Source organism: Anas platyrhynchos, chromosome 24, assembly GCF_047663525.1.
Source record: "Anas platyrhynchos isolate ZD024472 breed Pekin duck chromosome 24, IASCAAS_PekinDuck_T2T, whole genome shotgun sequence".
Lineage (NCBI taxonomy): Eukaryota > Metazoa > Chordata > Aves > Anseriformes > Anatidae > Anas > Anas platyrhynchos.
In genome coordinates this window covers 5,598,334-5,625,268 of record NC_092610.1, presented here as the reverse complement: position 1 = coordinate 5,625,268, position 26,935 = coordinate 5,598,334, and the positions used below count along the sequence as shown (strand labels likewise).

General features: G+C 44.6%; 1 protein-coding gene and 1 non-coding gene across 17 annotated transcripts in view; both read left to right on the top strand.

The window, feature by feature from the left end:
• The window catches only part of PUM1 (pumilio RNA binding family member 1), a 71,016-nt gene that overhangs the window by 28,235 nt on the left and 15,846 nt on the right, over positions 1-26,935 (top strand). For 4 of the 16 annotated variants that reach the window (XM_027444086.3, XM_027444088.3, XM_027444085.3 and 1 more), the window contains exons 5-14: positions 1,121-1,299; positions 3,430-3,596; positions 4,566-4,836; positions 10,474-10,567; positions 11,918-12,034; positions 17,256-17,407; positions 20,551-20,689; positions 22,285-22,428; positions 23,373-23,669; positions 25,442-25,678. In XM_027444086.3, the coding sequence (XP_027299887.1) occupies positions 1,121-1,299; positions 3,430-3,596; positions 4,566-4,836; positions 10,474-10,567; positions 11,918-12,034; positions 17,256-17,407; positions 20,551-20,689; positions 22,285-22,428; positions 23,373-23,669; positions 25,442-25,678 (1,797 nt within the window). The remainder of the gene's footprint in view (positions 1-1,120; positions 1,300-3,429; positions 3,597-4,565; positions 4,837-10,473; positions 10,568-11,917; positions 12,035-17,255; positions 17,408-20,550; positions 20,690-22,284; positions 22,429-23,372; positions 23,670-25,441; positions 25,679-26,935) is intronic. The other 12 variants (XM_027444091.3, XM_027444090.3, XM_072027557.1 and 9 more) reach the window with 7 other exon arrangements.
• On the top strand, positions 15,567-15,647 carry LOC113839816 (small nucleolar RNA SNORD103/SNORD85). The gene has a single exon (XR_003492415.1). It is a non-coding gene; the product is annotated as a small nucleolar RNA SNORD103/SNORD85 (small nucleolar RNA).

The following is a 26,935-nucleotide window of genomic DNA, read 5'->3' as shown; positions in this document are numbered from 1 at the left end:
CTGTGTCCCCAGTGCTGCAGGCATCCCACACGGCTTTGGTTCTTCGCTGCTTTAGCTTGTGGTAGTTTGAGAACACTTAAAGCCAGTACCACTGAAAGAAACAGTCCTGTCTGATGCAGGCTGCTCTCTTCTTCTCCTCGTGGTACAATTAATTACGCAGCAATGTGATAAAGTCTGCGGGGGAAATGATCTAGGTTAAAACTAGCTCCTCTTTTTGTTAGCTTTATCCCAGAGAAGCCTCCTCAGCCCCGCTTTACTTGCGGCCACAAAGATGCTCGTGCTGGATTGAGAGAGAAGGCAGGGAGTGCAGCTAGGAGCAGTGATGGAATTTCTTCTCTTGATGGCTTACGCCTTACAAGAAAATGACAGTATCGATGACATCCTGTGTCCCTGCCACCATCCCCGGGCACCTACTATGTCTTCTGCCTGTAATTTTTGACTTACTGGCTGCTACCAGTCATAACACGCAGGAGCTGAGTACACGTTCCCTTCCCTCGCTGGGATGTAAGGTCACCTCCTGCCCAGGCAGCAGCTTTCGCAGAGCCTGCTAGGACTTGGAGACATCTCTCCTTAGTCAGCTCTGGTAGGATCTCAAACCCTCAGGCTGCAGAGGGGATAAAGGGGTGGGGCTGGTGCAGGAGGCCAGAGGAAGAAGTGAAGTTCTCAAACTTTTCCTTGAGGAAATAATAGCCAAGAGAAACTGTGATCGTGAGTTATGAGAATGTGAACTCATATGACCAAGAAAACAAATGTCAGCTGGTGTAACCATAGGATGATACTTGGGATGACAGTTAAAACAGAGACTGATTGCTTTTCCCACTGTATTAACACAGGAGTTCTAGTATTTACATTTAATAAAACTTTTTAAAAATTACATCCTTTAGACGCAAATTTCTGAAATTTTATGATTTTAGAGTTCGAATGCAGTTGTCACTTGTAAGCTTTACAGATTCTAGTATTTTCTGAATGAGAGAGCAGTCCTTCTCTTCCCAATGGACATCATCAGAGTCAAAAAGCTGGCGCTTCTTAGTACAATTAAGACACTAGAGTACGTATTAATGACTTGTCTCCTTTGAATAGTTGGATCTGCTTATAAGAATTGCACATGTTTTTGTTCCAGATCACTCTGTTTCCCAACCAATTATGGTTCAGAGAAGACCTGGTCAGGGCTTTCATGTGAATAGTGAAGTCAACTCAGTGCTTTCACCACGGTCAGAGAGTGGAGGACTTGGAGTTAGCATGGTGGAGTATGTGTTGAGCTCATCTCCGGGAGATTCCTGCCTAAGGAAAGGAGGATTTGTAAGTGTGCCTGATTCTGAACTTTGAGTTCCCATTGTGTTGTTTTCTCCATTTGCTGCTTGGTTTGTTTGTTTGTTAATCCATCCCTAGAGGCAGATGTTCCTTCTTCCTTTTACGTGCTCCAGTAGCTCAGCAGTTCGACGCTTCTCGACAGAGGGGTGCAGTGGGGGAGGCGGCTGTGGAGGACGGGGAGGTTGCTGGCGCTCCCAGCTCTGAGGATAAGCACGCCTGCAGTAATGCCAGCTGAGCGCGTGGTTGGGAGAGCATGCAGATGTACCTGTAGTGAGCAGCGTGGTTTTTGAGTGAGCGTGTGGATGCTTTGTTGCTGGCTAAGAACAGAAAGCTCCATGTAATGATGCTAGACACGTAACGTAGCTGCAAAAGCCACTGCAGGTTGGGAATGCTGTCAAGGGCATATTGTTTCCTGGGGAGGAATGGCATTAGTCACTGTGCTCGGTGGGGTGGGGAAGAGTGCAGTCACTGCTGCCTCTAACAGAAGGATGTGGCAGGAGAGGCATCATCCAGTCCCGTCCCCATACTGGGGGAAAAAAGAGCTGCATCTCAGCTCTGCCTCGTCAGCCGGGTGCTGGGTCAGTGTCGGAGAACAGAAAAGCTGAGTGGGTTTGTTACTGTTGGAAGACTGCCGTGCTCATCCCTTCAGGGAGATGGTTTGTGGCCTCCTTCATCCATCCTCTTAGTTTTGACCCTCATTAGTGGGCACCTGGTAACTTCCTTGAATCCAGAGCCTAGGAAAGATGACTTGGGGGAGGGGAGCAGTCAGTGGAGGGAGCAGATTTATCATCCAGAATTGGGGTCAGGGAGGCTCTACAGCACTGGTGGCCAGGATGTCAGTTCTGAAACAAAGGGAAAATTTGTAAATACCATGTTGTGTGGGTGAAAATAGGGCTCCGAATTTGTGTTTGTAATTGGCATTTCCAATTCTGCTCTCTAATATCAGTGAAGAAGGATTGGATTTTATTTAAGAAACATCAGAATATGGTCACTTTTAAAATGATCTTTTTTTTTTTTTTTTTTTTTAAGTATGGGAGGAAAGCTACCCCTCCATCCCTCAAAAAAAAAAAAACACAAAAACAATACAACCCATAAGACTAACAAAAAACAAACCAACAACAAAAAAAAGAGAATGGAAAAATGATTTAGCTGATACAGGGTCCAAATGCCCTGGTGTGTATGCGGAGTGTTTTTCCCTCTGTTGAAGTGGAAGAGAGGGTTTCAGTGTCTGTCTTTTGACAGCACCAAAACTATCTATGATAAATATGTTTATATGCCCCTTGCTGTTTTTTTATCATAAATTTTGTTGTTTTTCCTCTCCCTTTTGTTGTTCAAAATTGTGCCCCTGGCATAATCACCCTTTATTCTTCTCCCAAGTGAAATAAAATGCAGACATTAGGGGTGGGAACGCTGCAGATGCCATGCCACTTACAAAACGCTCAACAAGAAATCAAATCCTTTTTTCTTTTTCTTTTTTTTTCTTTTTTTTTCCCTGCAAAAAGTGCTGTAGGTTTACATGATCTGAGCTAGTCATTGACTCAGGTGCTCTTAGGAGCTGCACCGTGGAGTTCCCTGTGCAAATCCCCGTAATGCCCCCCAAAAGCGAGGCAGCTGCGTGGTGCTCCTGTTCGCTCATTTTCTGCTTGGGTGCATGCACTTGCCCAGCCAGTTCCTGCATCTCTGGCGCGGAGGCATTACCAATGGAGAGGCTCTAGTTCAGTTTTTACACCTCCGTGCATGCTGTTGTGTTTAAAAGCTCCTGAGTTAATTTTAAAGTGTGCCCAGGTCCCATTTCTAAAGCGGATTTGGGTAAATTCTCTTTAAAATTATCTTGGGGTGGGATTTTTTTAGAGCTGATAGAGTTGGACCCTGATTTACTGAATGGAAAAACTGGACAGGTAGCTGAAACCTCTTTTGGAAGGGAATGAGAACTGATTCCCTTGTTTCTTTGATTATGACTTATGATTTTGCTCTTTTTATGTTTTTATTTGTAAGAACTAATGCTCAAAAGCAACTTAACTTGATTGTGACATGTTTCTTTGATTTGTTAATGTCTTGGAACGAAAGCAAAATTGATCTGAAACCTAAGCTTATTAAAATATTGTCTCTTTTGCCTAGGGGCCAAGGGATGCAGAGAATGATGAGAATGACAAAGGGGATAAGAAAAATAAGGGCACATTTGATGGCGATAAATTAGGAGATCTGAAGGAGGAGGGGGATGTGATGGATAAAACAAATGGTTTGCCTGTGCAGAATGGAATCGACACAGATGTCAAAGACTTCAGGTATGTGCACCATCAGTTAATAATTATTCAGTGTCACACTTTTCTGAAAGATCTTTCATGCTCTGGGAACAGTAGTGAAAAGCCTTTGTTGGCTCACTGAAGCAGTGTCCTAAGGACTATAGCGTATGCAGGGACGTGCTTGTGAGGAGGTGGAGGATAACTGATGGCCTGCGCACACCTGGTTCCATGTTGTGTAGTCTTGTGATTGTTTTCACATGCAGTTTTAGCTACTTTGCATGGGATTCTTCTGGAAACACCTACGGAGATGTTGACCCTGCCTGTAGACTGGTCTGAGCTGTAGTTGAGTTCTTGGACTTGTTCCTCGTAGCTCTCAAGATTAAGGCCTTGTGAAATCTGGCTATTGATAAAATCAAAGAATGTATTTCTATTTCTTGCTAGCTCACCTGCTTGCTGAGCCTTGTGTTGGCATGTAGGAAAGCTGTAAAAGGAAAACAAATACACCGTGAGCCCATACTGCTGGCCCTTGAATAGAGACTAACCAGTTCTCAGTTCAGCCCAGTGCTTATGTTAGGTGAATAGGAAACCATGGCAGCTGTTTCAGAAAGGTTTCAAGTGTGATACAGTGTCAGAGCTTTATGTTGTTAGTAGTTATGGAATGGCTTTATGAAAAATAACATTGCCATTTCTGAAATGTCTTGTTATGGCTCTCTCCTCACTTGAGGAGGAAAAAAGAAGAGTACTTGTACACTTGTACTGTAGCAGGTCTTTGAAGTGCAGAGGGTTGGGGATTTTGTGGTGTGTGTGGTGTTTGTTTTTTTTTTAAATACACAAATTATTCTGTAGAATTCATACCAGGAGGGTCTAGAATAGCTGCCTACATCTTCTTTCTTTTTTTCCCACCATCTTTGAGTATCTCTGGGTAGTAGTGTCTGCTGCTGAGAGCTGATGCTGTGTGACAGAGCATTAAATGGATGTGCCCAGTGACGGATGTGTTTTCTCTCTGTGTAGCCGCACACCTGGTAATTGCCAGAACTCTGCTAGTGAAGTAGATCTGCTGGGTCCAAACCAGAACGGATCCGAGGGCTTAGCCCAGCTGGCGAGTACTAATGGTGCCAAGCCGGTGGAAGATTTCTCCAACATAGAGTCCCAGAGTGTTCCTCTGGATCCCATGGAGCACGTTGGCATGGAGCCTCTGCAGTTTGATTATTCTGGCACTCAAGTACCCGTGGACTCAGCCGCAGCTACCGTGGGGCTCTTCGATTACAATTCCCAGCAGCAGGTAACGTACCAACAGGGCTCCTCTGCCGGAGGCATCCTGGGGTTAGTGTGAGCTCAGGCTCTCGCCTTGGGGCGTTACGGAGGAAGACTCAGGATGGTTTCGTCGTTCCTGTGCCATACGTGTGTCTGCAGCGTGCTGCACGTAGCCTCCTCATCAGCTCGACGCAGGAGACCTGTGTTAATTGCGGTCCGAGCGGCAGGTGGAAGGGCCTGTAGCCAACAATCAGACACAGCAGGGTGCTGGTGATCGATCATCTGTAGCTTTTGAGTGAGTTTGCCTTGGAGAAGAGCGTTTAATTAGTGAGGTGTACTAAGCAAAAAAACCCTTGAGCCCTTAACGTGACTTAGAGGCCAAACCACTGCTCAGCCTGGGTGCTGCAGCCCCGTTTTGGGATCTCAGCAGTACTGATCAGAGGAGGCTGAAGGGATGGTGAATCTGAATCAGCTCGATCTTACTGGAGCATGGCTCAAAACCCGGGGTCAGAGTCCAGCACTACAGAACTTTATCTCAGCCCGGTGGGTTTGTTTGACCTTTTCTCCCATAACAGCAGCCCAGACTCCTCAGCCCGGACAAGTAAGGCGAGTCCTGGCCTTGCTGTTTGGCCTCTCTTGAATGCTGGGCCTAGATCCAACGATCGACTTGTAATCTGCTCCTGTTCCTGCCCGTTTGGGTAACGACTGTAAATGTTTATTGCTTTCCTTTTGTAAGCGTAATATCCTTCAAAGAAGAATAAAATCCTTTGTTGGAGCTTATTGCAGCAGTATATGACTGGCCCTGGGTTTCCTGAAATATCTGATCGGTTTTTAGCAAAACAGCCTGATTGACACCGAGTACAGAGGAGGGACTGTTGCCATGTTTATACGAAAGCCCTGCCTTCAGAGACTTATCGTAGTCTTAAAGGCAATGTAAATAACCGTTAGTTTAGTCGGTTGTTCTCTTATGTAGCACATTGGGGAGGTTAATGGAGGAATGTTTTAATGATTAAGCTAAATAGCTGCTGTATAGCTCAGAAAGGAGAAAAAAGCAAGCTGTTCCCAAGTCTTTGTCTTACTCAGGTGTAGGACCTTGAATGCAAAACTTACTTTGGCTTTTTTTTTAAGCAATTAAACAATGAAACTTGTTTTGCTTATTTTTAAACACGTTGCAGCTATCTGACTTTTAAAGAACCATCCTGTATAGGAAAACAACCGCAGAGATGCGAAGCCTGTGATTTCTATTTTGTCTGGCAGTGTTTTCTGTTTAAGGCTCATTTACAAGTTGGTTCAAGTTAGTTTTTTTTTTCCTAGCCTTTAAAAAATAGGACTAAAAAAAACTGTTGAAGCAAGGCATCCCTGGAAGCATGTTTTACCAAACTGCACTTCTGGGTTCAGGCTCTGGATGGCCCTGTAGACATGCCTGTGTTTTCTCTGTATAGTGCACAGTAATAGCGGTGTGGAGCTGATGTAATCTCTATGTAATCATCCGTAAAGCTTTTTTCTGTGTTGCCTGTGAAGCTGTGGTTCTGTCATTTCTTTAAACCGAAATTTGGTGGGAGAGCAGGAGATGTCCTGGTACTCTGAGTGTGGCCGGGTGGCTCAGGGTCTGGCACGCTCAGCTGGGAGACGCCGAGGGTAGGCAGGGCAGGCTCAGTGCGGGCTGTTACTGTAAAATTCCAGCTTTGTTGCAACAGCTACTCACAACGACAGTAAGCGCGAATGACAGGCTTTTGTAACTATGAATGTTGCATTAAGATAGAAAATCATTCTTAATTTTTTTTCACTGCCACACGACCTCTCACTGCACGCCGGTGTAAGTGCAGCGTGCCTTGGCTCAGAGCTGGACCCATTTCCTTAATGTGCTCTATCCAGCAGCCGGGGTTCCTTAGTATTTGCTGCAGCTTGGATGAAAGAGGTCTGTCTTCTGAAAGTGCAGGGCTTTTTCCATTCATTTGTCAGAAACACATCCCGAGTATCCTGAACAAAAAGATCTCTTTAACAGTGTCTTTCTTGGTCCGTTGGGAAGCGTCACATACGTTGAAGGGATTACAAGCAAGTGCAGCTAAAAGCAATATTAAGAAGGGAAGGTCTTAATCACGTGTAATCTGATTAGGGATGTCAGATGTTTATATTGCAGAAGAAACTGGATTACAGAAATCTAATAGTGCAGTGTTTCCATAACCGTGTACCACAGGCCGGGCTGTTCTGGTTTCTTGGAAGTCCCTCTGAGCTCCCCCGCACGCTGCTGGAGATGCTTCACTCCTATACCTGTGTGAGAGAGGAAATAGCCTCAGTCTTTGAAATGTCAAATGACACTGCTGAACCCCTCCAAAGCTACGTCACTTGTTCGTGGGTTGTCACCAAATGCCATTTGTAAGAGGTTAAAATGCTCCGTGTGGGGATTTGTGTGAATTCCAGCTAATGGCTCTTCAAGGAGTATTCTCCTCTTTCTTTCCACTTACTGGAAACCACAATTTAACGTGGAAATGTAGTTTAACCTTGATTTAATGTAAGTTTCTGAGTAAGATGACAAAAATCTTTTACTGGAGGTTGACCTTTGGTCTTCTGCGACCTGTTGGAACACGGGGCTGTGCTGGCAGCAGGTGGAGACCGTGCATCCAGGCCCTGGTACCGCTGCCATTAAATACATCGGGTTGATGATTCCCAGAGCTCGTGTGGCGAAGGGGCTTAGCTGGCTGAGCACGGCCTGAAATTCTGACAGTGTTGGCTCTGCTCCCCTGCGTATGGTACAGGCAGTGCACAAGCCCCAGCTGCACAGAGCTCTAGCTGCTCACACACCTGGGGAAGTCAAGTCTTGGTTTGGAGGTGTAGAGAAACTGCCTTTTAAAGCATACAGGGGGAGAGAGAGAGGTGGCTGGCTGACACTGCCAGGGTCCAGGGCTTAGGTTTCAACATTCACCTGTTCTGCCTTTGAAAGGGAAACTCCGAACAGATTGGAGAGGTTTTCTGCAGCCAGGAGGAATGCAGCCCTTCCTCCTGCCTGCGGCGCAGTGTAAGCGGCCGAGTGTTTGCCCGTGGCTTTACAGAAGCTCAAGAGCATGGTCTGGGGACGTAACGGTAACGAAGCTGGGGCCAGATCGTTAGTTCTCTTACTCAGCTTAGGATGCAGATATAGAGATTCTCATTTGTTTTTTTCTGAAGCAGATGAAAGGGCTGTGCCCTGCCACTGTGTTCCATATTCTTCCCTTCTGTTGCACCAGTTGCAGCTTTAGGTAAAGGAGCATCCTTTCTGTCTTATCTTTGGGTCTGTGAACTCTGTCGCAGCAGCCATTTGCAGGGTGCGCTGGGCACTGCGCCTTCATTTCAGCAACAGCACAATGCACGGGGGTACCTGCGGGGCTGGAGGTCAGATCCAGCGGTGATCAGCTGTGGTCAAAGAGGGAGAGAGGGCGAGCAGACAGCAATGATGATAAAAAGAAAAAAAATCAGGTCAAATATTTATGTTTTGAGTTTTTTTACTGCTACTACTAATTTAAAAATGAATTGTTGAGATGCATTTTGGAGGTGTAGAAATCACTGCGTGTGTAGGCTGGGCAAAAGACAACTTCGTTTCAGAGGAGACAACGAGCTGCTGATCCGAAGGGCAAAAAGAAAACCCACTTACGTAGCCATTTCTTCCACTGTTCGCTTGACAGAACCCAGCTTAGCGTGATGGAAGATCACGCAAGAGCATGAAAAGAGCATGAAAAGTTAAAGTCAGGCTTTTGCAGCTGAAGAAAGCTAGAATATTTGATCACTGAATTCAGCCCAAAAGCAGACCACAAAAGCAAGCACGGCTGTTCTAGATGCGTCTAGAGCAATGAAGCAGTTGAAGGTTGTTTCTTGTTTTGTTTTTAAACTCTTCTGCTGGTTCTGATCCCAGCGACATGCTGCTGGAGACTCCTACAGCGCCGCTACCCTTCAGGCCATTTCCTGGAGGTCACGGTGTCCGCGATGTGCTTGCTTTATTTAACTACGAGATGTCACTAAGTATTTGATCCAGCTGCTAATGACAGATGATATATTAGTGAAGATTACACCCCTTGCAAGCACTCAGCGTTGTGTAAGCATGAAGTATTGTTGAATGGTGTTTAATTAAAAAAAAATGAAAGGCAGGGGGAATGTTTTCTGAGTAAAGACTGCTAGGAATGCTGTCTGAGGTTAGGCCTGGGGAGGTGAGAGAAGACCCATGGATTTGCTGCGTTTTCCAGAAGCAGCATTAGGGCCCTCCTTGGACACGCGGAGCCATCCTGGCGTGTTTGGGGTAAGCAGCCTTTAGGGAAGGCATAGGTTGTGACCCCCCAGGTATTGAGTTTCCAGTTCTTAAATCTGGGACTTATCTGTTGCATGTTGTTTCTCCTTTGGAACCTAAAATAGACTATTACCTTTTTCCCCCCCCCCCCCCCCCCCCACACACATTTTCTCCTTAAAAAGCACAGTTGCTTATCTTCTTAGGAGAACCGTGTCCAATTTTCACTTACAAAGCCCCTCGCTTCCGAACTGATTCTGTCCTTGTTGATAGCTGCAAGTTTCTGCCAGAAATCTGGGCGGAATTGTTATTGCAGCTTCTGACAACTGCAGCTTGGCTGTCTTGCTGGAGACCTGAAAGGAGGGCAGAGATAATAGGTGTGAAAACTCTGTAGCGTTTAGGCCCCTTTTATTTCCAGGTGATTAGAGGGAGAAAACACTTATCACAGCAGCTCGTGGAGTCATTCACACTTCAAAAATGATCACTTTTGGAAATAAATGGGTATGAACATTGCTTCTGGCTATTTCCGAGTGGCCGTCGGCATGTGCTTTAAATGTTTTTACGGGAGATGAGCAGTGGTCTGCTGAGGTTCTGATTCAGGGAGTTATGTTTGTGTAGAGACATCTAGTTGGGTACAGGAGAAGGGGAAGTAAGTTTAGCAAGTTTATGCAGTGTCTCAGTAACGCTGCATGTCGCTCCTAAAGACTGGAGTGAACATTAAGTTGGCAAACTTGTATGTGCCTTGGGTGACTTAACCAGAAAGTCCCAGGGGCTGTTTTCTGACTGTGGGCAAAGAAGAATTCATGCTCCTCGCCTGGATTTATGTAGGTGATTTTGGGGATGAAGGCAAGAATGGAAAGAAAAAATAATTTTGTCCCTCAATTGTCCGAGGGGCTGTGGGCTCCTGACTCTGGAGGACCTCTGAAGCTGTCTCGAGTCTATCATCTCTCCCGCTCCAAGCTTTACACCATGCTGGTGTCTCGCTGGCCATTGCAGAGCATTTCTGAAAGCAGCTCGGGCTGCCTGGTGCTGCAGCTGTGTTCTCAGTGTACTTGGTGCTGTTGGAGCTCTGAGAGAGGCTGTGGCAGCCACCAGTGGTCCCCAGGCTGCAGTGAGGGGTGCGTGTGCCTGCGGAGCTGGGAAGGGGAGGCTTTCGGGCAGCGTGCAGAGAGCAGAGAAAACCCTGGGGTAGGGTTCAGCTGTATTTCAGAAATGCTTTCTGTTTAGGTGGATTATCGTGGGCAGTTGGTTTCAAATACGGTTTTGTCATTTCACTTTGAGATGTTTCCTGTTAAAGAGGAGTGGCTGTGGCTGTGGAAATAAATCTAGTATAAAGGGATTGCTTTAAAAGACACTGAGAGAATGCTTTTTGTGCATGAGTAAAGGATCCTATTTGTTCTTTTGTCCCTTCAGTTGTTCCAAAGACCGAATGCACTTGCTGTCCAACAACTAACAGCAGCCCAGCAGCAGCAATATGCATTGGCAGCTGCCCATCAGCCTCACATAGGTAAGTCTAGCACTCGATACGTTACCTTGTACTAGATGTCTTTTAGCCCTCAACATCCTGGGAAAACGGCAGGAAAAAAGATTGGGCCGATTTTAGAGAATCCTAAACATGTTTTTGCAACTGGTAAGTACTTGACGTATAAGCAGAAGAATATTGTTTGAAGATATACTTGAAAAATTCTGGAGATGTCTTTTGTGCACTTTAAAAGCTCTAGAGCATTCTTGTCTGGAAGGAACGACACTCGCTCTTGCTGAGAGTGCTGTTCAGTAATGAGAGCATTTTGAAGTGCTTGCTTGCTATGAATTGGGCTGAGCAGCATAGTGAAGTGAGGGGAAAAATGCTCAGTCCAGTGGATGCCTGAATGTGCTTCCTGTGGTTCAGCTGTAAAACTCATGTTTAAATTATCACAGGGTAGAATTTTAGGCTGCCTGGGGTCTGACTTTAACTTAAAGCTGTAATTTATGCAAGCACATGATCCGTATCATTAAAACAGTATGGATTGACTGGGAAGAAAGCACTTGATCCTCTGCAGAGAAAGAGAACTGTGAAAGGGTCTACTCCTGGATGATTAGAGTTGAACTATCTCAAGGTTAAATGTTTTTTTAGCACAATAGGCAAATTTATCGGTAGTTCTTGATACCCAGAAGCCCAATACAAATGTGTTGTGGCTCTCAGCTCTGTGCTATGCAGTTCTGTAGTTTTTGGAGTTCAGGGATAGAGCTGAATTAAGTTCTGTGGCTTTAACTTATTCTTCTTCACCTTTACGTGGCCACCAGTAATTTCTCTAATGATTAACTCTTTCCCTGCAGAGGAGGGTAATGCTTGCAGGCACTGTCAGTGCTGTGATGCTGTCCATACATTGCTGAGCTCCTTCCAAAATAATGCATTGAGTGCTGGTATTGTGTAGTTGGCCTGGGGCTCAGAAAGTAGGCTAAACTGGTTCTTGATTAACTTGCTACTCAAAACAAGCAATTAGATAGCCTTCATATCTAGCTGCTGTTAATAATCACTTAAACAGTGAGGGTTTATCTGCACTGCAGAGGTACCCGAGCAGGTATGGGTACTATATGTAGACTGTTTTGTCAATTTAGTCTTCCTTATGGGGCACTACGGTGTTGGAATTAGATTGATTTTTCAATGTAAACCGTATTCTCTGTAGTTTGCTATAATAAGACTCTAGGAAACACAGAGGCTACTCACTGCCTATAGAGAGCAACGTATAAAAAGCTTGAAAATACTAAAGCAACATGAGCCTTTCTTCCACACTGTTCAGTCAGACAATTTGTCAGCCAAATAGCCAGAGGTATTTTGGTAGGGCTTCAGTTCTAGTAAGTCTGTTTTTACTGACAGGTATGTTTTCAGCAGGTTTAGCTCCTGCTGCCTTTGTCCCCAATCCATACATCATCAGCGCCGCTCCTCCAGGCACGGATCCCTACGCAGCCGGACTTGCAGCAGCTGCAACGTTAGGTGAGGTACTTCCAGTTGTCTGTGCATTCCTTGCCATGTTCTGTACCAAAACTGTTCTTGAGACTCTGCTGATTGTGGCAATAAATTATTAGTACACTGTAACTTCCGCAGGGAGATAATTGTATATCATTGTGGAGTTGAAGCGGAATTTGTCTTGGAAACCCTGTTTTCTGTAGATTAAATGTGATAATTCTTGTATAGCACTTGCTGTGGGCTCTCTTTCTGCTGCGGATAAACAAGCAGAGCAAATCTGAAGTGAAGCACTTGCAGAGATAAATGTTGTTACATGTTTGGGATGCTTTGGTAACTGACAGTAGTGAAAGATACCTTTATAAATACACTTTTTAAATGCTATGAAGATGGAGGATGTGTTTTCCTGCCAGGAATATTGCATCTTGTTGGTACTCAGCTTGATTTACTGCAGTGTATCCTGCAAACGATATCTTTTCCCTTTGCTAGCTGCCTCTTAAAAATGTATGCTTTTTAGATTGTGTAGGTGAAAACATCCCGTGTCTGCTGTGAGGCTTACGCGATGAGTATGTCGCTTTCCAGATGGCAGGCAAAGATGGTGGTTCTAGGCTTTGTGCAGGATCTTTCTCCCAAACGTTCAAGTATCAGTTTCCAAATTCTTTCCAACTGTCGTAGCCAAAATTGTTGTATCTCGAGATGACAGCTCGGGAAAACAGCTTATCAGACGGTGTGAAGAACACATTGCACGTTGAACTTCTACTGCATATGCCACAAAGTTCTGGCCTTAGCGGTGAGGACAAAAGAAGAATGTACTTTCAGAAGAGTATTTTTATAATCATGCTTCACTTTTTTTGAGCCACCTGGAGTGGAAGCCGCCTTAGTTTTAAATAGAAGCCGCTTAGCTGAGAGCAGTGGTTATTTTGTAGTGAAGGCTGCACACCGTTGCTGCGTTCCACTTGCGTGTAGCTTGCTTGCTCGTTGCAAACCTCTTCTGCTGAGATAGTTTGTGCCCAATGGGAACTGTGAAACCTTGGGTGTACCTGAGCAGAGCGCTCTGTCAGACAGCATTGTAGGTTTGGGCTGTGACTCCTTATGGCTTTAGCAGCTGTTAGGTACGTGCTGCTTAGCTTCTGAGCTTTGGGGCCAGTATCAGGTCAGGCTTGGAAATGGGATTTTAGCAAGTGCTACCTGCTTGTATGGCATTTTTAATAGATCACAGGGAAGTATGTAAGGAATCGAGTTTGTAATTCAAAGATGTGAGCTTTGGACTTCTTTGGCTGTTGTGAATTTTGTATGCTGATTGCATAATGGCAATGAAAGATAAGTGTAAGTAACAGCGTGTTGTGGGCAAACAGATGATGCTGTGATTAAATGGAGGAAAGCCAAGAGCTAGAGTACAAGGATATTTCTAATAGTCCAGGAGTCAATAAATCAGCATGTGACGAAGAAAGCATAACAATGAATGAATGACCTGAACTCATTGTGGAAAATGTAGGGAGCTGTAGGCCTGCCTTGCTGGGGAAGAGGGTGCTGGAACGGGCTCAGGGCCAGTTACAGTCAGCAGAGTGCTGTGGAGCACTTCCTAAGGAAGTATTATAGGAAGAGGCTTCTGGGTGGCCTTTTTGTGTCACCTTAATGTGCCTAAAGTTGGTGTTTGTTCTTAAGCAGGACACTGAAGTGCAGTGGAGCAGGAGGACAGGGTCTTCTTTTCATAGAAAGACCACGTGTAACTGCTGCTGGATTTCTAGGAAATGGCAAGGGTGTTCTCAGCCCCCCCCCCCTTTTCCCTCCCACCCTTTTCTCAGCAGTGTTGAAGCTGCAAATGCCTGAAGCTCTGACTGAGGCCGTATAAATCTGACTAGAAGATCCCCCCCCGGATATCTGAAGCTTCCCAAAAACTGGCAGGAAAGTCTCGACCTGAATAATTTTTAAACTTTATGGCTCTTGAAAACAAAGCGAAAGTGTGTAACGCACTGCAGTGTGCTCACAGCGTTACAGCTCCGAGATGTGAGTTACTTGGTCTGTCCTGTTGGGCTTTGGACTCAGCTAAAAATGGCAATGCAACAAACTTTGCTTCTGGGTGGTGTTTGTTTTAGCGAAGGCACCTCTTCTGTCTAGACTCTGAGCTGTTTGGAAAGCCTTTTCTCTAATAAGAGTGAGTGATGCACTGCAGGGGGGTGGAACTATTTAGCTGTTCAGAGTTACAAGTCTAGCAGACAGCCTTCCTGATTTGTATGGGAGCATTAAATTGGGAAGACTTGGAGAAGTTAATGAGATGGAAGAAATGAGTTTGGAGTTGTCGGTAGCCTATTGTTCGCAGCTTCTCTTAAGAGTGGAGGGGAAACTTTTGTGTGTTTTATGGCAGAGATGATTCTGCCAATTAAGATTCGATCATTATGGCAGCTTTTTCATGATTGTAAGGCTGTCAGCCCTGTGATAATACCCTTTTCTTCTCAACAATAGCAGCACTTAAAAGAAGAGCAAATTTGAATAGAGGGAAGGGCATCCTAGACCTAGGAGAATAGCTTGTGAGTTTAGACTTTGGGGAAGATGCTGCTGGCTTTAGGAAGTGTTGTGAAATTGCCATCTGTCACTTGAGAGAGATGTCAACAACAGAAAAAGAAATTTTGCCTTTAGATTTTCCCTCTAAGTTGGGGAATGTTGATTCCTTCTGAGGTGATACGTTACAGGTAGAAAAGTGTTTCTGTTCTTCGTAGAAAAGTGGATGCTGGAATAATCTGCACGCAGGAAAAACAGTGCTCCTAGACTGAAGGTAGAGTCTGTTCGGATGTGCCTGTGCCGGGCTTCTCAAGCTTGGGTTTCTTGGAAGCCTCGTTCACTTGGTGCCGAGCTGTGTCCCTTGCAGAGCCAGCCTGGAGCTGGAAGCGGGTATGGTCGCATGCACATAGCGCCTGGGACAGGGCTTTGGGGAGCACGCACAGCTGGATCTTCCCCAGCTGCCTTGGGCACGGGGTCGTGCAAGGGTGCTTCTCCTGGTCTGGATCGGTGCTGGCCCCAGAGGGTTTGCACGGGACTGCACAAGAGCCTTGGAGTTGAGCTGTTCCTCCCTCCCTCCCTAAAAAGTCACCACTCCTGGGATGTCCGCGGTTGCCCTACTGTTAATTCTGAAGCCGTCAGCCCACAAGCTGTAAATATTTGATAAAGCTGCTGTTTGCAGCCTCACGTTTTCAGACATGGGGTACCTGAGGGTACTCTGTAGCTGGGTGCTTGCTAGGTCCTTACCCGGGCCAGGAAGCCCAGCACGTCGGGTGCAGCTCTGCTGAGAGCAGCTACGGCTTCTGCTTAAAGTGACTGGAGAGGGAAGGCCGAGAGTAAAAGGGGAAAACCTGCCCCGAACACACTTTGATATGTTTTTCCTGGTGTTTCCTGGAAGAAGTATTTGTGGGTGTCTGTGGCCAGTAAGTGAGACACGGTAGTGGGAACATTTGATTGCAAAGACACTAAATGGCTTTTGTTTTCTCGTGTGTGTGTATCATTAATAAGTGTAAAAGCAGGTGTAACATCTCCTGCAGTAGAGAAACACTTCGCGTGGTTTTATATGTCTGGCGATGATGACACACTTGCCCTCACTGAGAACGTGGTTCAGTAATGAGAACCTCACCAAGTACGCAGCTGAGCCAGACTTGCAGAAATAGCTGCAGCTCTTTTAAGCCTAGCTACCTGCAGACTTCAAAGGACTCGTCTCCTCTCCTTTTAAACACCCAAGGCTTTTGCAGATCTGATGAGCAATCACTAACTAGGAGGGAAAAAAATAAAAAACCTAGACTATGCTTGCTTGATAATTAAAACAGAGATTAAAATAACCCAGAGAGCTGCCCAAATTCTGCCCAGGTAAGGTGTATCGCAGCAACCTCCCAGTAGCCCAAGGACAGAGGCAAACCAGTTCTCTGCGTGTGACGGAGCACTTAGAACTGTTTTCTCTGGAGTGCAGAACCACCCCAGTGTTTTGCATCTGATCTGTGTTGGATGCAAACAGGGTGTGAGCCATCGATTAACTGCGTGTCTGGAGCTGCTCAGGTCAGGAAGGGCAGGGCTGGTGGGGTTAAATCTGGTCTCTGGTGTAGTGACTTGTAAGACATAACTAACAGTGATACTTAAATGACTTAGTTAGAACTCAAATGCTAACTCTCTTAAAATATTTTTTTTTTCTTCATCTAAGAACAATTGTGGTTCAAATTCACTAACTACTTGTTTATTCGGCAGTGTTGACCACGTGGCACTATCCTAAAAGGCTCCCCTGCTGTAAGGTGCTTTTGCTGTGGGGAAAGAAGCCACACACCATGGGATAGGTGTTGTGCTTGAAAAGTGAAGGAAATACTTCTCCTCCGCTGACCTTTCCAAAAGATACAGAGCAGGCATATTAAAAATATTATTAGATTCACATAGGTGTTAATTGGTGGGAGGGACCCCGCTGCTCAGCGCCAAGGACTCGTTTCTTCTGCCATGTTACGCAGTTCTTCACCACCCAGAAGTGGTTAAGGATATGTTCTGCTGTTTTATTATCACAAAATTAAGGGTACGATGTCCTGAGGCTTGAGAACTTCGGAAGATTCCTTGTGTTTTATGTTTTCTCTGTTTTCCAAGATTATTATATATTTTCTTTAAAGGCCCTTAAATGTAGCCAGCAGTTCAAGGACAGTGGAATAGGGAAAGATACAGGATCTTCTGGGCTCTTTCATGGTTATTTGTGAATACAAGGTAGGACTCGGTGGCTAGAAGAATGGCATTTTAGACACTTGCGAATTGATGCTATCCAGCTATGAAGAGGGATTTTTTTTTAATTTATTTCTTGGAGATCTAATGATCGATGTTACTGAGCCGTGAGTGTCAGCTGAGATCAGGAGAGACTTGCACGTCTCTGTTGTGCTTAAACAAATTTCCTTCTCTTTTTTGTTAGAGACTAAAAAAAAAAAAAGTTTTGGTGCTTCACTATGTAATTAGGGTTCAACAATAAAAACGTGGAATTTCAGCAGGATCACTGGCAGCAGGATTGGACTTCATCCGGTAAGGTAAAAGCGAGTAAAGATGAAATCTCAGGTCTGACTTGTAAGCTCTCTTAAAATGAATAATACAAATGGCAGAATGCCTTCGTATTTGCAAAGGATTTAAAGCAGATCACCTTGAAATAGGCTTTGTTAAACCAAGCATGAGGTGCAGGTATTTTTGGTGACCGTTTGCTGTGTGACGGCTGTGACACTCCACAAGCTCACTGATTCCCTTGGCGTTTTAGGCCCCGCGGTTGTCCCTCACCAGTACTATGGAGTTACGCCCTGGGGAGTTTATCCTGCCAGTCTCTTCCAGCAGCAAGCTGCTGCAGCTGCCGCCGCAACTAACTCGGCAAATCAGCAGACCACTCAGCAAACCCAGCAGGGCCAGCAACAGGTAAGTGGGCGGATGCTTTTGCACCTGAAGTCATTTGCAGCCATTTGTTGGCAAACACGTGTCCTTGGCGTGCGAGCAGAAATCATCACCGCACACTCGGTTTTCATGGTGAAGGCCCCAGAGAGGATGAAAATGCCCGTCAAATACTAGCTGTCAGTAAGTGGTGTGCTCTCATCTTCAGGATGATGCTTTTCCCGTCAAGACTAGATTTAAAAGGGTCAAAATAACAGCAAAATGAATTAGTTTGGTATCTGTGCGAAGACTTGGAAACAAAAGTTGTGTGAAAAGAAAACACTGAACTTGCTATTTTTATAAGGCTAAGCCTACAGCTGTTATGCTTTAGTCATACAAAAATAGAAAAATTTAACACCTAAAAGGACAAAATTAAGGATTTTTTTGGTGTGATCAGTTGTTACCCTGTAAGTATGTTAGAGTTGAATATAGAGGTAGGTGTGTGTTGTTTAAATGGCATTTACATTTCACAAAACAGGCAATGAAGGGCTGATGAGGGGACATTCCTGCTTACACGCTTTGTAAATGAGGTTGGTGGGGTTTGCACCATCCAACTGTTCTGTCTTAATCTCTTGGCAAGGGTAGAATATTGGCTTACATAGCTTGGATGTTTTCCAACAGAAGAGTAAAAGAATACGTTTTTTGTAGTTCTTTGTCCATTTTTGTTTTGAACTAGAAAAATCAACCAAGGTAAATCTTAATTTTTACCTAGTAAATCTTAATTTCAGTTAAGTAAAATAAGCATTTTGAAAGTCTGGTATTTAATCATAGTTGTAACTCTGCAGATGACATTTGAATTCAGCAACTGCTGGAGGAAAAGGTGAAAAATCAGACTGCTTTGAGAATTAATACAGAACAATTTATATATATAAAAAATATAAAAGTGTAATTCAGCTTTTCATTAAAGAGTATGGGAGTGCAAATCATAAAACCATGGAATCGTGGAATATCTGAGTTGGAAGGGACCCACAAGGATCACTGAGTCCAAATCCTGGGACCCTAAAGAAAATCCCTCCAGAAATTGTCAAGTTGCTGTTTATATTGGCACTAAAAAAAACCAAAAACAACAACAACAAAAAACTTTCACACTAAATCAATGGTAAAAGTGTAATTATTGTTACTAAAGCTCTGTAGTTAACTCAGGTGCTAAAGGATTAGAGGCGCTGTGCTGTCACTGCGTTGGGCTGCGCTCCCATTAGACGTGCTCAGATATATTCCACTTCTCCCCTTTCACGCCAAAGGAGGGGTCTGCAGGGCAGGTGTCAGGAGCTGGCCTGGGCTCCTGTTACTTGGCTGCCTCTGCTGCCCAGCTGTCTGCTGTTTGGTTAAAGCACTGGGCCTCCTGGAGCTGGCTTTACACAGTGTTATCAGCTGCTGTCCCACAGTAGTTCCTGCTTGGAAACAAAATGGGTTCATTATCTGGCTGAAAAGCGAGGAGATTGCGTCGTAGCAGCGCAGAGCCTTCCTTTCTGGTGCTTGTACTTTGGAGATTTCAGCCCTCGGAGAAGATCGCAATTGGTAACTGCATTTATTAGCTTCTGCTTCAAAACAAAAAAATCTAAAGCAAAAAAGTGGTTGTGTAGTATTATAAGGCCTTTTCAGATAATAAAAGCAGTGATGTTTTCACACCAATGATTCTGGACCAGGGACCAGAAGGAGAACACTTTGCTCCTGACAAAGTTAATCATCAAACCTCCCCACCTGGCAGGTCACTGACAGGAGCGCATGGAGCAGCCCTTCTGCACACATCCATGCACCCAGGTAAACGGAGTTAAGAGTGTGGCACATTTATGCTTTGGCATTCAGACTGGGAGCCTCTCCCCTTTAAATAGGTATGTGCTAAGACAGCTTCTGCACAGGCTTAAGCTATTCAAACAGTACGTATCAATCATAGTAGCCTTGGTGATATTTGTCATTACTTCATAGCCACGGAGCAGGCGTGAGTGGGGATCGTGTATATTGTTTTTAATGCAGGCCTTCCCTCTGTAAGAAGATGAGTGGGTAATTTTGGATGAAGTTCTTCAAAGAAGTGCTGAGGCACGTGTTTTAGAAACCTAGAATGATGATTATGGACAGTCGATTCGTGATGCTCACGACATCTTACACAGGGGGGTGTATTTATAAACATGCCAGCGTTTCACTTCTGCAGCACGTCATCCATCACACACGTTCTGCAGTGCCCGTGTGCTGTGCTGCTTACCGAGAGCTGCAGCTCGTTCCCAGCCTAGGAATTCTCCCAGGTTAGGAGTTCACGTTCAGGCTTTGACAGCCATAGCTGACTCTGGGATGTCTCCAAATCTATTAGCTTCAGTATCCTCTCCCAGCCTCTGTGCACGGAGTAATTTTTCCTTGAAATAACTTTATCGGGTAACACACATGATGTTAATTTCTGCAACCAGACGTGCTGAGTACCAGAGGACAGCTTTTTTAATAAGCTGACCTCGCGAGTGGGTGCAGACTCTTGCATCACCACTGAGTAAAAGGCTTTTGCAAACAAAGCCTGTCGCAGGTAATTACAGGAAAGGTCAGTTTGCCATCTTCCCCTCTGAGAGCAACATGTGCTTAAACCACAAGAGCTACATACACAAAGCCAGTGTGTGATCTCTGGTCATTATTTCCAGTGAGTAAGTGTCGTGTCACTGGGTCACCATTCTCTATGGTGGCTGGAAAAACCCAGGTCACCTCGTGTCATCAGCCCACAGCTCCAAAGTCAGGCTTTTAAGGTTTCTGCTCAAGAGGGCCTTTCTGGCAGAGACCGAATGCTGTCTGTAATGGGACAGAGGCTCGCAGACACTTCTGACAGAGGATGAGTGTTGGAGGTATGTCACGGAATGAAAAAGGTCAGAAGATGAAGCTCTTCCAGTTTATGCTCAGGGAGCCTGACAAAGGGTGTATTGTTTCCATCGGGTCCTATGCATTTACCCATGGTGATGGTGTTAAAACGTCCTGATGGAGAAGGCAGGTTTTCTCCAAGTAAAGGGAAGGGGTTGTCACACACTGGTTGTGACACAGCTGCTGCTGCGTGCAAGAACTTTAAGTAGGTTGCTGCTGGTGTCCTGCAAGTGTCTGGTTATCGTGGTTTACTCCTGAGGCTCGAGCTAAACAGACTGATTTTCCTCTGTTTTCTTCAGGTTCTCCGTGGAGGAGCCAGTCAGCGTCCTTTGACCCCAAATCAGAACCAGCAGGGACAGCAGACTGATCCGCTGGTGGCTGCTGCAGCCGTCAACTCTGCCCTTGCCTTTGGACAAGGGCTGGCAGCAGGGATGCCAGGTAGGGAGCCCGAGGGGGCTGTGACTTCTCCAGTGCCCAGCGAGATCCATGAAAATTACATTTTGTGTCTCTGCATGGTGTCATGTTTGCCTGGCGCTCAGCAGTGTTTTGTTTTTATTACAGTATTGGTAGGTTTTAATCTGTGGGTATCCAGGGCGTTTTGGAGAGGCTGTTAGATGCGAGCAGAGCTACCTGTGCCGCAGTTAAGTGAAAGCAGGGTTCGGGTCCCTGTGCCACAGATGAAACAAATGTTATCAACTGGATTGCTGTACTGGCATGTTAGCTGCTTGCCTACCCAAAAGAATTGATGGCTTCTATGGAAAGTTGTGTTCAGGTTTTTCTGTGGCTCATGCTAGCTTATGTGATCTTTATTTTAAGACCACCGAGACACCTTAGTCGTGCTCATTAGCCTTGTCTCTGCATCCTGGTGGGTGTTAGACTTTAACAGATTAAGGACTTCCTCCTCGTAATTTCTTCCAGACAAAAACTGGTGGCTTAAAAAACGAGAAAAAGAGACAAAGGCAGGGGTTTGTTATAATTTATTGTTCTGTGAGAGAGAAGCTGCAATATAAGCCTTAGCTCTGATCCGTGAGGCTGTACAAATGGTAAGACATCGGTTAGACAGGATGTGGTTGTAATGACCAAGGGCATACGTAAGTATTTTTTGAATAATGTGCAAGTATGTCCCGTTGGTCAAATGTAACCAAACGGGATTATATTGGCCTCAGACCTTCCCTCTAGAAGTGTCACAGAGCTGCTTCATGGTTGTTTTATGGCTAAAAAAGAATGTTGCCATATTAAGTTACAAAGTGAGTAGCAGCAGATGTGCTTTCAAGTGATCTGTGAATTTTCTTAAATCTGCTTTTCTGAGGTTCTGGGGGCCGTAGTTTCAGAACAAATATCCACAAAATAATTTCTGCTTTGTGACCTCACTGTGGAGAATGATTTCATTTTTTCGTGAATGTGGGTTTCTTATGTGTGTGTGGTGTTCTAAACTATAGGATTCTGGAGCTGGGTACCTAAATTAACAGTTGTACTCTATAGAAAGTCTGCTGCTGTGTGTGTTACCAGCATATTTAAGAGTATTCATAAATACTGAAGGATGCTTTATTATAAATATGCACCTTCAAAAAAAAAATGCACCTTAGATAGGTTTGGTGTCTTGTTTGCACGTGTGCACACAGCCCCTCCAGCATACAGCGGGAGAGTTGGAAGTGCGGTGTGCTCACATATGTGACAAGTGCCAGCACAGGCTGTACTTGTCAGAGGAAAGAAATAGTGCTGTAGTATTTTAAGACTTTTTTTTTCTCTGGATAACAGAATTTACACAGAGGATAATGTTAGTGTAGTAGTTTCAGGGGGAAAAATCTTCCCTAACTGAAAGACTTAGTAAGGTAGAAATGGAGGTATGAAAGTTGTGGAATAATTCAGGATATAAGTGTTAATTAAACAGTCTTGCTTAACAAGAATCAAAACTGTTGTTCTCTCGCTTTATCTGTTGTGATCTTCCTTTAACAATGTTTCTGAACAGTCATTGTCGGATGGTAGCTGTGTGCTGTGCTGCTTGGTGAGCTCTGTGCTGTGCCTTCCCCCAGGTTACCCGGTGCTGGCTCCTGCCGCGTACTACGACCAAACGGGTGCTCTCGTGGTGAACGCAGGAGCCAGGAATGGCCTGGGGGCCCCTGTGCGTCTCGTGGCCCCCGCGCCCGTCATCATCAGCTCCTCTGCAGCACAAGCAGGTGAGTCCCAGACCAGCCAGGTGAAAATCTGCCTCGACCTGCGGGGAGTGGGACCGAGCCCCCCCGCGCCCTGCTGGCGATGATGATCCACTTGCCCTCACTGAGATCCAATGCAGGGATTGTTGCTGAGAACTTCCTCTGGACTCACTGTGGGCTGAGCCTCGAGAAATCCCCCTGAGAGGTAGCATGGCTTAGACTGTGTTATTCTGCAGGGTTTCGTGACAGTTATTTAAACTGGTCTGCTGGCATCCAGTTTCCCACGTAATAAAAGGCTTTTAGCCTGTGTGAAACTCCCAGATGATCACCTTACTTGCATACAGTGTTATGTGCCTGGTCTTTGCCATGAGTTTTGTTGGATTTTATTAGGGTTCTTTTGGGAGGTCAAGGCTTTAAAAGGAATTTTTCAGCAAGAATCTGTGTGTAAGCAGTCCTTGCCAGTGCTGGTAACAGATTATGAAATGGGCTTTTTAATTGTTTCCTTGTAGCTCTTATTTTTCTTTTTCTTCAGAACTGGCTGGAAAACAAAAGTATTTGGTTTTGATGTTCTTAACGCTGCAGGATTTGGTTTCATGTAGCAAAGGGCAATTCTGATTGTTTCAAAACTTGTTTCTTGATTAGATATTACTCTGTGTGTGGCTGAATTGATTTGAATCTCAGTTTTTAGGAGAAAGGGAACTTTGTTAGATCTATGTAGCTCCAATAATACCACCAGCAGTAATAACAACTTTGCATTGTTGTTGTTTGGTGTCTCTGTGCAGGACTTGTGGAGCATAGGTGTAAAGTACAGAGATGTTTACAGATTTTTGATGTGAAAGGGAGGTTTTCTTGCTGAGGGGGGAAAAAAAAAATCTGTGTGAAATAAAAGGATCCTGCTCAGGTTTAACTTCCAAAATGGATACAGAAACACATTTTTCAAACTCTGCGTGCTGTTACTTTCTCTACAGCAGTTGCAGCAGCTGCAGCTTCGGCCAGTGGTGCAGCTGGTGGCCTGGCAGGAACAACAAACGGACCATTTCGCCCTCTGGGAACGCAGCAGCCTCAGCCCCAGCCTCAGCAGCAGCCTACCAACAACCTGGCCTCCAGCTCGTTTTATGGCAACAACTCTCTCAGCAGCAATTCCCAGAGCAGCTCCCTCTTCTCTCAGGGCTCTGCCCAGCCTGCCAACACCTCCCTGGGGTTTGGGAGCAGCAGCTCTCTCGGTGCCACGCTGGGGTCGGCGCTGGGAGGCTTTGGAACAGCAGGTAGGAGCTGCAGCTTCGTCACAGCTTTGGCTTTAAAAATGGGCAGTCCAGGCTGCTGAAACTTCTTCTGGCAGCTAATATGGTAGAGGTAACATGGCAAGTTTGTTATTTTGCTGTATGCGTTTGGCGCATTATCAGCCATCCCCTTGTAGCTACAGATGCTGTTAAACAGCTCTGGGTTGCCTTGCCTTTACTTGCATGTGCTTGGTGGAGATACTGGACTGACAGGAACGGGCTGTGGAGGGGTAACTGTGTGTGCTAGCTCTTACCTCAGAGTAATGGCTAAGTAACTTGCTTTTTGTAATTTAAAGACTCTTTTTATTTGAGGTGGTTTCTGTGCTTTATTCTGGTCATTATTTCTATCATACACCCAGAAACCAGTCACTTTTTGTGGTTGCAAGAAGTATTATGCACTTCATTTCTTTGTTCAGATTTGTTCTGATTTGTTTGTTAGCCAGTTGGAGACAAAGATTTTTCAGAATAAAACCAACCCAGAAAGATGTTTATGGGTTGGGGTTTTTTCCTTTTTTTCTTCCTTTTAAGTAGAACAATTGTTTTAATTGCTGCTTAGTCTTAGAGGTAGTAATTATGTCCTGAACTTTCCTGCTTTCATCTGTCTGAAGGGGAAGTTAAAACATGCCTTTTGAACCTGGTTCATCAAAAAAAAGACAGTGTCACTGCATCAAGTCACAATTTTAAATAAATTTATTCTAAATATTTTTCTTAATCCCAATGTGAACCATCTTGGATGAAGTAAATGCAGTATTCGCTTCTTCCATTCCAGTTTATTCAACTAATTGAATTCAGTGACTAGTTTGCCCAAAGCCAAGATGCACAAACCGGTTTTCCCTTAATCCATGAATAAAATGTGAGGCTGTTGCTTCTAGAAATTATTTACAGTCATGGAAAAAAAAATCATTAAAATTATTATCAATTCCAGTATTTACTAAACCAGATTTTAATGCAAAAATGACTTTTTTTTCCTCAAGTAGACAGTGTTTGTAAAGAGGTTTTTGTTTGGCTAGCAAGTAAACTCTTCAAAAATCTTAGTTTGGTGTTTAACTTGAATTCTGATTACCATCTCAATAAAGCTGGATGCAAATGAGTAAAAAGAAATGACTCTTCAGCTCTTTTAATACAGTGAAAGGTGAGAATAAGGATTCCAAGTAAACATCCAAGAAACTGTACATGATCTTAAACATTAATAGACAAAATCTCTTGTTGGATTTGTTTGAGCTCTAACGGCCAAAGGATAAGTATGAGGCACTGCTTGTAGGGTGATGCAGTATCTTATGTTGTACTAAGTGATATGCGTAGGAAAGAAGCCCTTTGAAGTACACAGACTTTTCTTTTGAGGGTTCAGATGCAAAATGCAAGTGGTTGTGCCCAAAAGCCAAAATGCTCGCTGTTGTTTCTCGTTCTGTCGCTTCCTTTAGGTAGTTTGTATCTTCTTGATCTTTTGGCTTTTAGGTTTTTGGGGCTGTTTTTCTGGAAGTGTTCTCTCAGTATGAAAACTCTTAAACTATACGAGACAGACAGGATTCAAGCTAATTATTTAAATTGAAGATTTCTGCTTGATCATTAGCAACATGACTTTATTAAATGCATTTCACATGGGCTCATACACCACCTGTAGGAGAACAACAGCCTGCTGCAGTGGCGTTGTTAATAGGTGCTGTTCTATTTTTGCCTGTTTTGCACGCCTCCCCAGCTCTCCGGTTGTCTCGGGCCCTTGTTGTCTTCACTCACTTCTGCTCTTGTCCTCCTTCCAGTTGCTAACTCCAACACTGGCAGCGGCTCCCGCCGAGACTCCCTCACAGGGAGCAGTGACCTGTACAAGAGGACATCCAGCAGTTTGACACCCATAGGACACAGTTTTTATAATGGCCTTGGGTTTTCCTCGTCTCCTGGACCTGTGGGTATGCCTCTGCCCAGCCAAGGACCTGGCCACTCTCAGACTCCACCACCTTCCTTATCCTCACACGGATCTTCTTCAAGTCTAAACCTGGGTAAGAGCCCCAGGGCCGCTGCCCCAGCACGGCACGTTGCTGCTGGTCTGCTCTCCTGCCGGGCAGAGACACAAACACCCCCGCTGCTGGGTGGGTGAGGTGCTTGCGGTCTGGTCGCTGCTCTTAGTCCTGCGAGAGGTTCCCTGATTTTGCAGAAGTAGGTGAAACACTGAGGCAGGATCTGTAGTACCTGTGTTGTGTGTCGGTGCCTCTCTGAATAGCTGAGCTGTCAGACAGGAAGGTACACGCATGGCCCGCTTGCTTCCTCATTTCTAAATTCAGGATAACATTTACAAGTGCTTTAAAAAGCTTTTTTTTTTTTTTTTTTTTTGCACAGATCTCAGTACCAGCACCAGTTGCTTGTTATCCTTGGGTTGAATAGATACGTAGGACTCACCCTTAAACTTGTCAAATGTTTTAAATTATCCATTCAGTAATTAATGAGCTTAGGATACAGCTTCTTTTAACCAAAATAGGTAACATTATCAGGAGTGATACGCAACTTTTAGCTGAGGATTTTGTGAGTTTGCTTTTCAGAAATTCCCATCAGTATGCCCTTATCAAAAGCAGCTTAGTGCATGGCAGAGGCTTTCTTAATTTTGGTAAAGTCACTTGCATAAAGTAATGTATGTCTTCCATTTGAAATTTCAATTGGTCCAGAACTCGTAGCTACATACAATGAAGTAAATCTTTTAGAATGAATAAAGGACATATTAAATAACAGAGCAGTGCTCATCTGAGCTTCCTGAAGTGTTCATTCCAGGGCCTCATAAACAAAAAAGATGGGTAATTCTTTGCCTTTGCACCAAATAATTTAGCAGTTGTTTAAAAAATGACTTTTTGTTTGTCAAGCATCAGTCTGGATGTGGGTGATCAGAATGCTTCCTAGATGCATACACGCTATTACTCATCAGATAGATTTGTTTACCACAAGCATATGTGTTCAGTGTTGATGCTGGCTAAAAGTTTGCATGAAATGGTAACAAATATGATTTCTAGATTTACCATCTCTTGTTCAGAGCTTTAATAGAATTTGAAGGGCTTTTAGCTTTATTTATGCAGCTGTATGGTCCTTAAGCTGACAGTTAAATAGCTACAATAAATTAATGCTGAAGACTAACCAGATTCAGATTCTGGCACTAGGAAAAGGCTGTTGTCCCTGCAGGCAAACAGAAGAATGAATCTTAAAAACTGGATCAGAGAAAGGTTAATCTGTTCCAAGAACAAACACTGGGAAGGAAGGAGAGTTCCCATTTA